The sequence below is a fragment of the Piliocolobus tephrosceles genome, chromosome 16 (assembly GCF_002776525.5).
Source record: "Piliocolobus tephrosceles isolate RC106 chromosome 16, ASM277652v3, whole genome shotgun sequence".
Taxonomy (NCBI): Eukaryota; Metazoa; Chordata; class Mammalia; order Primates; family Cercopithecidae; genus Piliocolobus; species Piliocolobus tephrosceles.
In genome coordinates this window covers 68440462-68452109 of record NC_045449.1, presented here as the reverse complement: position 1 = coordinate 68452109, position 11648 = coordinate 68440462, and the positions used below count along the sequence as shown (strand labels likewise).

The window sequence follows — 11648 nt, the reverse complement described above, 5'->3', positions numbered from 1 at the left end:
CAGGGGCAGAACTCTGGGGCTGGGCACAGGCTACAGGGACAGTGGGAGACCGGACGAGGTCAGCAGGGTAGCCTGTGGGACACAAGGCTTCCCGGGACCCTGCACCTGGAGGCGGATCTCCAGTTTGGAGTCAGAAGTGTGAGTTATCAGCCACTCAGGCTCCCAGCCAGCTGGATTCTCTGCCTGGCACTGTCAGGATTAAGCGGCAGGCAGGATTGGGCTTTTCTCGCTTCTACCATGAAATCCTGGCCATGGGACCCCAGTAACAGATGATATCTTCCATGGTCATCAGTGACCTCAGTAGCCTCAAATCGTGGTGAGGGTTGGGCTTCTGCTGTCCTCTTATCATGCAGAGTTCTGCCAGGAGGGTGTGCTGTGGGGGTCAGACCCCTGAGGCTCTCCCTGCCCTGGGGCTAGCCAGTTACTGGTCATGGCTGCTGTGGGCATGGAGACTGGAACTTGTGGTTGAGGCAGGGCCATCCTGATCCTTGCTCTACCTGGCTGGAGTTTCTTCTCATCAGAGCACTGGGACATTAAACCAACCTTTTACAACACACTGGTCCTGGTTGCTTCATTCTGCATTCTGGAAGGGGCACAGCACAGGCCGTAGACAACAGGGGCATCATGGGAGTATCCCAGGTGGGGTGTTTGCCTAAAGCAGGTGGGCAGCTCCCTCTCAGGGAGGTGGAGCCTTGGGAGCGTCTGGGAGGGATGTGGGAAGGAGGTGAGGCTGAGAGGGGGCTCTGGACAGCAGAAGCCACTTGGTATTCAGGGCCAGCTCCCACCCATCCTGGCACCGGATGTAACGTGTGCTCAGCACAGGGGCTCTGGTGATGATGGATGGCATTCATCCCTCAGTCTCCTTGAAAAGGGAGGCTTGTGCCAGGGGTGGTGGCTGCCCCGCCCTGCCAGGGACACCCTGGGGAGCCTGACAGTGCCATGGTGGCAGAGGCAGAGCAAGGTAGGGAGCTTGTAGGCTTGCTAAACCCTGGCTGGCCGCGTTGTCTCTGACACGCGAGGCTCGGAACTGCCTGGGCTCTGGAATCCTGGTGCAGGTGGCTGCCAGGGTCAGGCACAGCTTGGCCTCACTGGTGCCAGGACTCCTGTGGTGGGAGAATCTGCCTGAGGTCTCATCCTGTCCTCCCTCTGGGGCTTCTAGCCCACTTCCTTTTTCTATCACACATCTTTGCCTCTGGCCCATCTGAAAAGATGGCTTTTGCTTGCCATTTTCAATGTTTTCACATCTGCAATTACACTTATCCCCCCTACGATGACTGTGGAGCAAGCAGGCTTTCATTCTTCTATCCGTTCCACAAACAGTGGAACTATTGATTCTGTCAGACACTTTTCTAACAGCTGAGGATATAAAGGCCAAGCCCTGGCTGTCCTGACAAGTTGCGTGGAGGCAGACCAGAGGCTAATTCCACGTGACAGAGAGGAAGCCCGAGGGGCGGTGCTGGCTGTCTCTGCCAGTGCCCTTCCCCATAGCTCCTTGCTGGTTCCCAGGAAGCCGGATGGCCTCTTTAGTCTATGAAGACCCCATTGCTTGGGTTGGGGCCGTAAGAACTGGACTTTTTGGGGGGTTAGTTTTAGGGGTGAAGGCAGCTGAAATGGTAGGGTGGGACACACCTCCATTCTTGGTAGGAGAGTACCCCAAGAGTGGGTGGCCCTGTCCATTACAATTTCATGCTCTCTACCCTATGGGTTTTCATGGGCTGGATCCAGGTTCAGGACAGCAGGCCGGGAGTTTGTCTAGGTGAGTGTTGGAGGCCAGCACTCTGGAAGGGAGCTTGACCTTGGTCGCAGCCACTAGTGGTGCGAGGGTTAACTGTTGGCCACCAGCCCCTGGAACCGAGCCCCTCCTCCTCCCGGAGTCAGGGTGTGCCTTAGGCCCTGGGAGGAAGGCTGTGGCAGGTGAGGTAGCCCGGAGGAGCTGTGAGATGAGGGCTGCTCCGCTCTCTGCCCAAGATCATTAATAACCAAGAACTGGAAAGATCATTAAGAGCTGAGCCTCCAATGTGGAACTGAGCCTGCTGCTGGCTCTGAGGGCCGCCCCTGCCCCTGGGCCAGGTGGGGGCTGCCTTGTTCCTTCTCTAGGAATATATCTGGGGGCGGGGGCAGGAGACTATGAATCCTGGGGGACAGGTAGCAGGAAGGATGCATCCTGAGTTCAGAACTAGCTTGGCCTGGCTTCCTGCACCACCAAAGGAAGGGAAGAAAGCGTGGCAGGGGAGAGGAGAGATAAGTAAGGCCATAGATGTGAAAGTGTCATAAACAAGGGCCTGGCAACCCACATGCTCAAATACCACTTTTTTTCTTTGGGTGAGATACAGAGAGAGGCCCTTGTGGCTGGCCTCAGAGCAGGAAAATCTTACTAACTAGGGTCCCTTCTGTTGCTGCTGTAGCTGTTTTTCCTTGTGTCTAGCTGAGCGGCTTGTAGCCCAAGCCAGCTTTTTGCAGGCAGCCAGGTGTGCGGAGGGGAGGAGGGCAGAGCTTGCAAAAAGGCAGGCTGATGTATTCAGTCAGGACCCTCCAGCCTAGCCTATCCTGCTCTTTGAAAGGGAAGGACTGTCCTCAAGTTTCCTAGGGGACTGGGGAACGAGAGACAACCCCTATCCCCAAAGCCCTCTGAACTCCAGACAAGTCAGACCAATCTTCTGTTTCCAAATCGCAATCCAGTGACAACTCATTAGGAGGCTATGAAACCAAGTAGGTGTCAGGAGTCCTAACGAGTCGGGGATCCCTGGCTACAAGTAGTTAGTCTGGCGAGTGATGTGGGAAACAGATGTCACTGAATAGCTTTATTGAGCATTTTGTGCTGGGCACTAAGCTCAGCACTTTAATCCCCACAACTGGCCAGTGACGTAGCTGCTGCTACCCCACTTTACAAATGAGGAAGGACAGACCACGGAGGCTCGCTGCCTGCAAATGGCAGGCCCAGCTGCCTGGCCCATGCAGAAAGTACCCAATGCCATGCCTGGCATATAATGACGCACAGCAGAGGTTATCCCTCCAGTCTGCAATCAACACCATCGGCCCCAGGTGGAGGGGATCCCAAGCTCTCTCCAACTTTAACCATGGGGCCCTTAACCATGGGTCACCCTTGCTTGGGAATATGGCCCCAGACAGGACGCTTCCACTTCCCCCGGGCCTGGCACTGCCAGCCACTGCCCCTCCGCAGTGGCTTTCCAGGAGCGGGGCAGCAGCCCCTGTCCTCCCCACCACTCTGGCCTCTGCCTGTTGCCGAGGCTGCTCCTGGTCCCGTGGTGAGGACGGCTATGTGGCTAAGGGCCCATCATGGTGCCACTGCCCACCTCCACCACCCAGCAGTGCCTCCCAGTCTGTCACCTGCTATCCGGCCCATCTGTAAGCCAGCAGCTGCTGCTCTAGCCTCAGGTGAGGAACAGCCAGGAGCTGCCGGCACGAGGCTCTGGGGCTCAGATGGGTCTGGTGCTTCTGTGGGGAGGGAGGCAAAGAAAGTTTACTACCACCTTGACCTGGTCTGCCCTGGGGGCATCTGGGGCCATGCAGGTGGCAGACGTTGGGTAGAGGCTGCTGAGTTTAAGCTTTCCTCCACAGCGACACCTGCTCCGGGGCCAGGCTGGGCTGGCATCCTTTTCTGCTCTCCCCACCACTGACCTCGGGGGCCCATCTGCAATATGGAAACCACAAGCTGAACTTGCCTACTTTGCCAAGTTGATGATGGCTGCAGTGAAATGTGCCTGATGCACGTGGAGAGCCAGCATCACCCGGGGCTGTCTTGCTGTTGGGTTTCTCTGCCCCTGCCCCAAGCCCCATTGGCCGTCAGCGGCAGAAGCCTGGCATCGATGGAGAGGAAGGTGACCTCATCTGACTTACAGCAGGAGGACACGGAGGAGCAAAGCAGCTAGACAACGGCAGTGGTGAGGGTCCCCACTTGGCAGCAGCGATGTGGTCACTGTGGGCCAGTTCCCTCCAGGGCCGGGGCTGCCCCAGCTCAGAGGTGGCGGGGAGCATGGCCACTGACTCCATGGCTGGGCGGTTCCAGACTGTTACATAAATTAACCTGGGCTTTATGAAGCTCATGAATTTGCGTCCAAGATTTGGTTTGGAGTCTGGGGTGGCAGGATGATTTAATCAACTTTGTCTTTAAGCAAGAGGGAACGTAATTGGAGAAGGGTAATTCCAGACGTTTTGAGTTTTCAGCCACAGGGGTGCAGCCAGGTCTTCCTTGCTCTTGGCCTGACCACTGCAGGCCCCTGCTCTACCTATCCTGAGGGGTCTCCTGGGAGGAAGCCGCAATGGCAGATGGAGAAGGGGCATTTTTTTTTTTTCCGGTGGATGGAAAATGACACGTGGGGACAAGCTGTGAGAAGCGCCGAGGTGCGTTGGCAGAGAGAAAGCGGGCGGAGGCCAATCACACCGCACAGGCACTCTCCCAGGCTTCAGCTGCCAGGGCAGAGGTGGCGCAGCCTGTGGACTCCCCGCGTTCCCTGCAAATCCCACATCCCCTGACCTTGAGACCCTTGGGCCCCAGGAGACCCTACATCGTCGCTCTGTCAGAGGTCTGAAGACGCCGAGATACAGGGGAGGGGCTGAGCAAGGCACTGAACTCAAAAGAGGGAGGGGTCGGGCCTGAGACCCACCCCAGAGAGGCGGCTCCAGGACAGGTGGGACCAGGGCTGGGGGCAAGCCAGTGAGGGTCAGGGGGACCCCCAGGTCCTGAAGCAGTAGAAGGCACGTTGAAAATACAGAGTTCATTCGAGTCACCTGTGTTTCCTAGGAGGCCAGCCCAGCAAGTGCGTGCATGGCTGAGTGGGAGGTGGCTAGGGACCTGGCCTCCTTCCATGGGAATGGCAGCGGGGGCCCCATCCAACCCCACATTGCCCAAGGGACATAGCGTGAACACTGAGCACCCACACCCAGCCCCTAAGGGAGCTGCCTTTAGCGTTGGAATGGGAGCACGGGCAGCCCTCCCACTGTCAGGGTGGGAACCTCAGAGCCCTCCCACTGCCATGTCACCGCCAAGCCGCTGAGGTGCCAGGTGGGGATGGCTGCCCTCTAGTAGGACCATCCGCACTGCGAGAGGCCCTGAGGGCGCCAACGGGGCAGCGAGGGCAGCAGACGGTCCCTTTCAGGGACAAGCTCCAGACTTTAGGTCCAGCTGGCAGGCGGCTGTGTCCCTATAGAAGGGACGCTCCATCCAGCCTGCTACTCCTGAGCTCGCGCCCACAGCGAGGGCCCTCGCAGCTCTATCTGGGGACTCTGGTACCAGTTAGCACTTCTTGTTCTTGTCATGGGGCCAGCCAGGCCCTCTCTGAGGTGGCGCCTAGCGCCTCCCAGGCCTGGTGGGAGGGTGGGCCCTGCTGTCACAGGCAGGCCTGGCTAGGATGCTTCCAGCCTGGGATTTGCCTCTGAAGAGGCCGCAGTTGCTAGCGGAGGTTTCTTAGACAAGGACGCAGGACAGGGCTGGAGAGGGGAGGGGCATGGGTCTGGGACAAAGGATGGCAGTGCCAGCACTGCATCTCCCACCGTGCAGGGAGGAGCCCGCCGTGGAGGTGGGGTGGCGGTGAACATGTTGGAAGATGTAGGAGAGGGGTGTGATTCCAGTCATGAGTCCTAGAACTTGGGAGCAGCCATGTGTCACCCAGGCAGGAGGACCTGGTGGGAGAGCTGCCCGGGGGAGTGAGGACTGGTGCGGACTGGGTGGAAGGTGGGGTGGGGAGAAGACCCCCAGCTGGACAGGGGGTTTCCCCTAGAGCCGCAGTCCCACCTGCCCCATGAAGACCTGGGAGCAACTAAATCTGGGCTCTGCGGGCGAGGGGTGGGGCTGGGGCCCCTATGCCTCCCGTCACTAGATCTGCCTGTCCTGCCATCAGAGCTTGGTCTCGCTGAGGACGATATTGGCCGTGACAAAGATGAAGCAGGAGAAAGCCCAGAGCAGCACGAAGCCCACCCAGAAGGTGTGGCGGAAAGGGGACCTGTGCTTGTTGCTGACCCCACAGCCAAAGGCCAGCTGGGTGTCCCTGCGGCAGTGGTACACCAGGAAGGCGGGGATGACGTACTGGATGCCGGTGCCCGCATAGGCCCCTGTGATACCCACCAGCGACTCCAGGTCGTGGGTGCAGAAGGCCACCAGCACAGGCGGCACCAGGGTGATGGTGGGAAACACGACGCGGTCCACCACCCACGGGTACGTGCCGCCCTCGCGGTGGAAGAGCGTCTTCCAGTTGTTGCGCAGGGTCACGGCAATGATGGGGAAGTTGGTGCTGATGGTGAAGACAGGGAAGAGGCCCAGGAAGAAGCGCACAGCGGCCAGGCGCACGACGTCACAGCGCGCGAAGTTGAGGGTGTACATGTCCATGAGGCTGTCGCCGCGGAAGCAGAAGATGGCGGTGAAGGAGAGGAGGCCGTAGAAGGCCAGGATCAGCAGGTAGTCCAGGAACACCAGCCTTGTGAGGTGGCGCTTGGAGGAGACCGGGGTAACGAGGGACGGCAAAGAGTGCTGGCACATGAAGGAGTAGACGCACACCCCAAACAGGTTCCGGACCCCCGAGAAGTCGGCCAGGGGCGGGTGCCCCTCCCCTTGTCCATGCCCGATGCGGACCAGGGCCAGCACAATCATGACGGCGAAAGCTGGGAAACGAGAGAGGGGAGTCAGCCAGTGCAGACAGGCACAGCCCTACCCTGAGTTTCTGGTCTGGGGGGCGCCTTTGCAGGGCCTATAGCCCCATGAGAAAGAGTCATTAAATGCACATTCAGGCATCCCTATTCTTGGGTGGCTCAACAGTGGCTGCTCATCAGAGGAAGGTCCTGCAACCCTCTCTGTCCTGTTCTCCCCTCTCCCTGCTGAGCAAGGGGCCTGGGTTGCAATGGGGCCAGGGGCAGGGTGGTCCGGCTTTGCAGAGGTAGCAACTCTGTCTTCTTAGAGGAGGGCGAATCCTGGGGCAGGCACTGCCTGGCTGCCTCATCGGCCCCCCAGGGCTCTCAGGGGCTCTGCCAGCTTCCTGGCAGGGAGCAGGCTGGGCCAGGACACAGGGTCGCACTCTCTCCCTTGGTTTGAGGAATGTGAGGCTGGGGAGCTGGGGGGCGGACGCAGGAGGGCACGGAGTGTTTGGGAGGAGGTGTCCTCCTGGGCCGTGGGCATCTGCTAGACACAGCTGAAGCCAACAGGCAGGAGTGCTGGGAGCCCTGGGCAGACAGGTAGGTACCTAGGGGCTGAGGGCAGGCAGGAAGTTGCCAGTGGTCATGCCAGGGCAGAAACAGCACCAAGGACCAAGGCTGCGGACTGCCAAGTTCTGGGCTGCTGACACTGAGGCTGGAGGCAGGTGGCATGTGGCTCTGTTTTCCTGGGCCTGGCAGCACAGCTAGGGGACAGGAGACTCTCTGTGGAAGTGGAAGGGGGCCCATGGCCCTATCTGTTCAGAGCAAACAGCTTGCATTGCTGATGGAGACCAGGCTGGCTTCACTTTGCAGCCTTTTATGGTGGCCCTCCTTCTGGGCTGCCGCTGGAGACAGGCTCTCAGCACACCCTCCAGGTTGAGCTCCGCAGAGGCAGCCTGTGCACCCCAGGCATAAGGGGCTGCGTTCCCAGCGCTCTGAGGAGATGGCACTCTTAGATCTTTCTGTCTCTGGCTTCTGCTCTCCGGGCTACCCAGAACCACGGTTAGCTACTCACACACGGAGACCACCGGTGTCCGTGTCTGTTCTGAAGCTGACCAAGCCCTGCTCTCTCTGTTCAGAACACATCTGACAGCCTCTCTAGCCTGTGCCCTCACCCCTCAGGTGAAGCCCACGGGGACACGTGACATTTCTTGGTGAGCAGCACAGGCAAGTGTGAAGGGGCAGTGGCCAAACAGGCCAGATCGCAGCTCAGTGGCTCCTGTCTGGGGCCCCCGCAGAGCCCCAGGGCTCTGCCGCAGGTGGGAAGCTGGGGACCCCATGGTCCCCTTTGGGCCAGGCCCACTCCCTGACTCCTGGAAGGAAGAGGTGGCTCTGATGGGACCCACAGGAAACCAGGCAATGTCTTCCCACAATGACACTTGGGAGTGGGATGGAATCTTCATCTATTACTTTTAATCACAACTGCCTGACACTGTCGGGGACAGGAGGGGAGGAAGGGAGCGTTGAAACCGGCCTGAGAACATTGCCAGCAAAGAAGATGATTTGTTTCTGCCTCTCACCACCCGCTCCAGTCCCCGCCACTCCTGACTCTGAGGGCCTGGGGACTCCTCCCCCGGCATCACAAATCGTCCCAACCCTGGTCAGTCAAGGGGAAGCGGAGGCCTACTTCCTTCCAGTCTCAGTCCAGGGAGTTGCCTCCAGCTTTACCCAGTGGGGACGGATGGCACAGGACAGCTGTGGCACAGCCCAGGACCCCGAGCAATCTGCTCGCCCCAGACATTTCTGAGGCTGGGTAGAGGGGGGTGTGCACAGCAGTGCTACGCGAGAGATGCACCCCACAGGAGGTGTGCCAGGGCAGGATGTGCGGGGGCGGGGGGTACCGGGGAGAGAGTAGACACGCTGGAGGTGGAGTCCCTGTGAGCCAGAAAGGGCTACAGAGCAGAGCTGAGCAGGATGGGGTGGGGGTACAGAGGCCAGACTGGGCCCAGGGGCACCTGGTGATTTGTTATTCAGGAGGCTGCAGCAGACTGTTTTGCCACCATAAGTGGGGCACGAGGGTCAGGGCAACGGGGGCAGCTGCTGTAGGGCAAGATTCAAATCCTGCACTGCCACTGCCATCTCGAGGCACCACCTTGAGACCTGGCACTTGGCCCTGGCCAAGGCTGGCATGAACTTAGAAAAAGTCAAGTGGAGAATTCCCCTAGCTGTCTGTCACTCGGCCCTGGGCCCTGGGTCTGGTGAGCAAGCAGGCAAGAAGGCAGGAAGAGGTCAGCTGTCTGGACGTGAGCATCCCTGCCACTGCTTCCTCCTGCCCTGAACACAGCTCACGCTTCTCTCCTCCTCTAACTCCCCAGCCTCACATCTCCAAAGAAGGGCAGCTCTCCTTACAGCCATGCCTGTGAGATTTCCTCATGGTAAATAGACCAATTTACAAAGTAGTTTCCAAAGAAATGAGACAGTTGTACACACACATGCATGCCTCGAAACGTACACCTTCCAATTGGCGTCCTCCAGAGCAGCTGTCTTGCCAAGAGGTGCCTTTGACACCAACAGTGATGTGGAACAACTTCTAGAACCTTAAGCTAGAACAAAACCCCGGCAGCTGGGCGCGGTGGCTCACGCCTATAATCCCAGCACCTTGGGAGGCCGAGGCAGGCAGATCACCTGAGGTCAGGAGTTTGAGACCAGCCTGGCCAACATGGTGAAACCCTATCTCTACTAAAAATTAGATGGGTTTGGTGGTGTGCACCTATAATCCGAGCTACTTGGAAGGCTGAGGCAGAAGAATTGCTTGAACCCGGGAGGCAGAGGTTGCAGTGAGCCAAGATTGTGCCACTGCACTCCAGCCTGGGCGACAGAGTGAGACTCCACCATCAAAAAACAAAACAAAACAAAACAAGACAAAACAAAACAAACAAAAAGAACAAAGTCACGGCTATGGGTAATTAAAAAAATGATTTCACGATCTTCTAGCCATAATTAGGTTCACCTCCTAATGCCACTACCTAGATTACCTAGATTAGTCACCCATTTGGTTCTTTTGATTGTCTTAAACAAGTCTATCTGCAAAAACCAAGTCTACCTTCGTGGGCTGGATGTTTGCTGCTGCCTGGGAGTCAGAAGGAGATGGTAGAAGCTCTTGGGAGGTGATTCCAGAGTGTTAAAAAATGGGATAAACACCTGATGGGGCAGTCGCAGCTGCAGGGCCGTGCGGGCCTTCGTGAGCTCCCGTTGGTCACACCCTGCACTGCTGTCAAAAGCTCACCCAACTATGTGGCAGCTCGGCTGCATGGAGACACCAGCAGCTCTGGGGCTGAGCAGACCGAGTGCACACTCAGCAGAGGTGGGTCATTCACCCATGAATCCCGACCTGCACTCAGGGCGTTCACACACCAGGAAAGGGAGAGGCTGCCACCCGGGAAGGGCAGGTGGCTCCAGAAGAGCCATGCCCCCAAAACAGGGGTGAGGACCAGCTTCCCAGTGCAAATGGCCCCAGTTGGGGCAGAAGGTGAACCCAGCTACCTGGGGAGGGGGCAGGGCCCTCTGGTTCCCCACCACCATGAGGATATGAAGGCGGGGGCTGGGATCTGTCCCCTGGGAGTGGAAAGTGAAGGGAACTGTTCCAGCCTGGTCTCCAAACCAGCAAATTCAAAAGAAACTAGCACCATCTAGAACCTCTAGTTCCCCTGGGAGATGGAGGAAAGGGAGGGAAGGGAGAAAAGAAGGAAAGGAGGAAGGAAGGGAGGAAGGGGAGGTCAGGGCCCTGACCTTGCTGGGACCATGGCACGAGGCTTAACCCCCACTGTGCACCTGGCCAGGCCCCTGTGACCCCACCCCTTTGTCTGGCCCCTCCCTGCCTCCCCTGGCTGCGGGAGGAGCAGAGTTCAACAACCATCTCCTAGATTGATCGCCGCATCCCTGGGAGACAGCTGCTCCAAAAACTCATTAGGTCTGATCATAAATCAAGATGAAACAAGGATGACAGGTTGTGGAGACCCTGCCAGGATGCGCGGTGGGGAACAGGGCTCCGAGAGCCACACTGACGCCCAGGGCTCGGCCACAGCCGCGGAGACAGCCTGCGCCCACCTCGTGGAGCCTGCGTGGGAGGGCAGACGGGCACGGAGGCGGGACAGAGCAGAAAGTGCTCCCCAGGCACGCTAAGGACCAGACACCCAGGACTTCACAGTCAGATGTGTGGGGGGTCGGCCCCCAGCAGGGCCTGCAGTTCCCCAAGAGCCTATCACAGGCAGTGCCCAGAACATTCGCGTCCACATCCACCCACAATTCCACACCAGGAGTCCTGCTGAGTGGTGCAGAGTGGCAGTGAGAAGCCGGGAGGAGGCAGAGGGGAAGACAGAGGAGGAGGCTGACATAGGTCACGTGTGCGGCTGCTGGGCCTCGGAAGGCTCGGCTACAAAATGACAAGGGGTGGCAGGAGACTTCTCTTTTAATATCTGAGTAAAAGCCAGTGCAAAAGCCACCGCATTTGTCTTGTGTCACCCATGGGCCCAACTGCACTGTTCATTCCTTCAACAACAAGGGACTGAGTGTCCCCTGGTACTGTGCTGTGCTGGCTGTCTGGGGATAGCACACTGAGACAGGGGCCCTGTCCTTCTGGTGCCCAGAGTCCGGAGGACCCCAGTCCAGGTGGAAAGTACAGGGGACAAATTACAACCAAAGAACGGGCTGGTTATCAGGCACACTAGCTGTGGGGTACATGATGAGATCCCCGTCGCGGCAGGCGGCCATGCCTGAGGGTAGGAGGCCACGTGGTGGGGGTCCCAAAAGGGAAGCAGGTGTCAGACGGGACGGGGAGGGCCTTTCGGGGCCGTTCCAACCCTATAGGTCTGTGGCTGCTGTGACTCCTCACGGTTTAGGAGGAGCAGCTCAATGTGGGGTGGAGACGAGGAGGGGGGCCCCCGAGGACACCCATAGGCAGAGCCTCATCAAGGCCCTGCGAGGTCGCCTGCCACGGCTGCTGGCTGCTCACAGGCTTGTCCTGATAGTGGATCTCAGCTCCACAAGCGGGCCTCGCCACATTGAAT

The 11648-nt window shown here is 58.7% G+C and overlaps 1 protein-coding gene across 3 annotated transcripts in view; it reads right to left on the bottom strand.

Moving 5' to 3' along the window:
• Positions 1-2788: 2788 nt before the first annotated feature.
• Positions 2789-11648, bottom strand: part of TMEM104 (transmembrane protein 104) — a 63117-nt gene continuing 54257 nt past the window's right edge. For all 3 annotated transcript variants that reach the window (XM_023211871.2, XM_023211872.2, XM_023211873.2), the window contains one exon: positions 2789-6615. In XM_023211871.2, the coding sequence (XP_023067639.1) occupies positions 5855-6615 (761 nt within the window). In that variant the 3' untranslated portion in view covers positions 2789-5854. The remainder of the gene's footprint in view (positions 6616-11648) is intronic.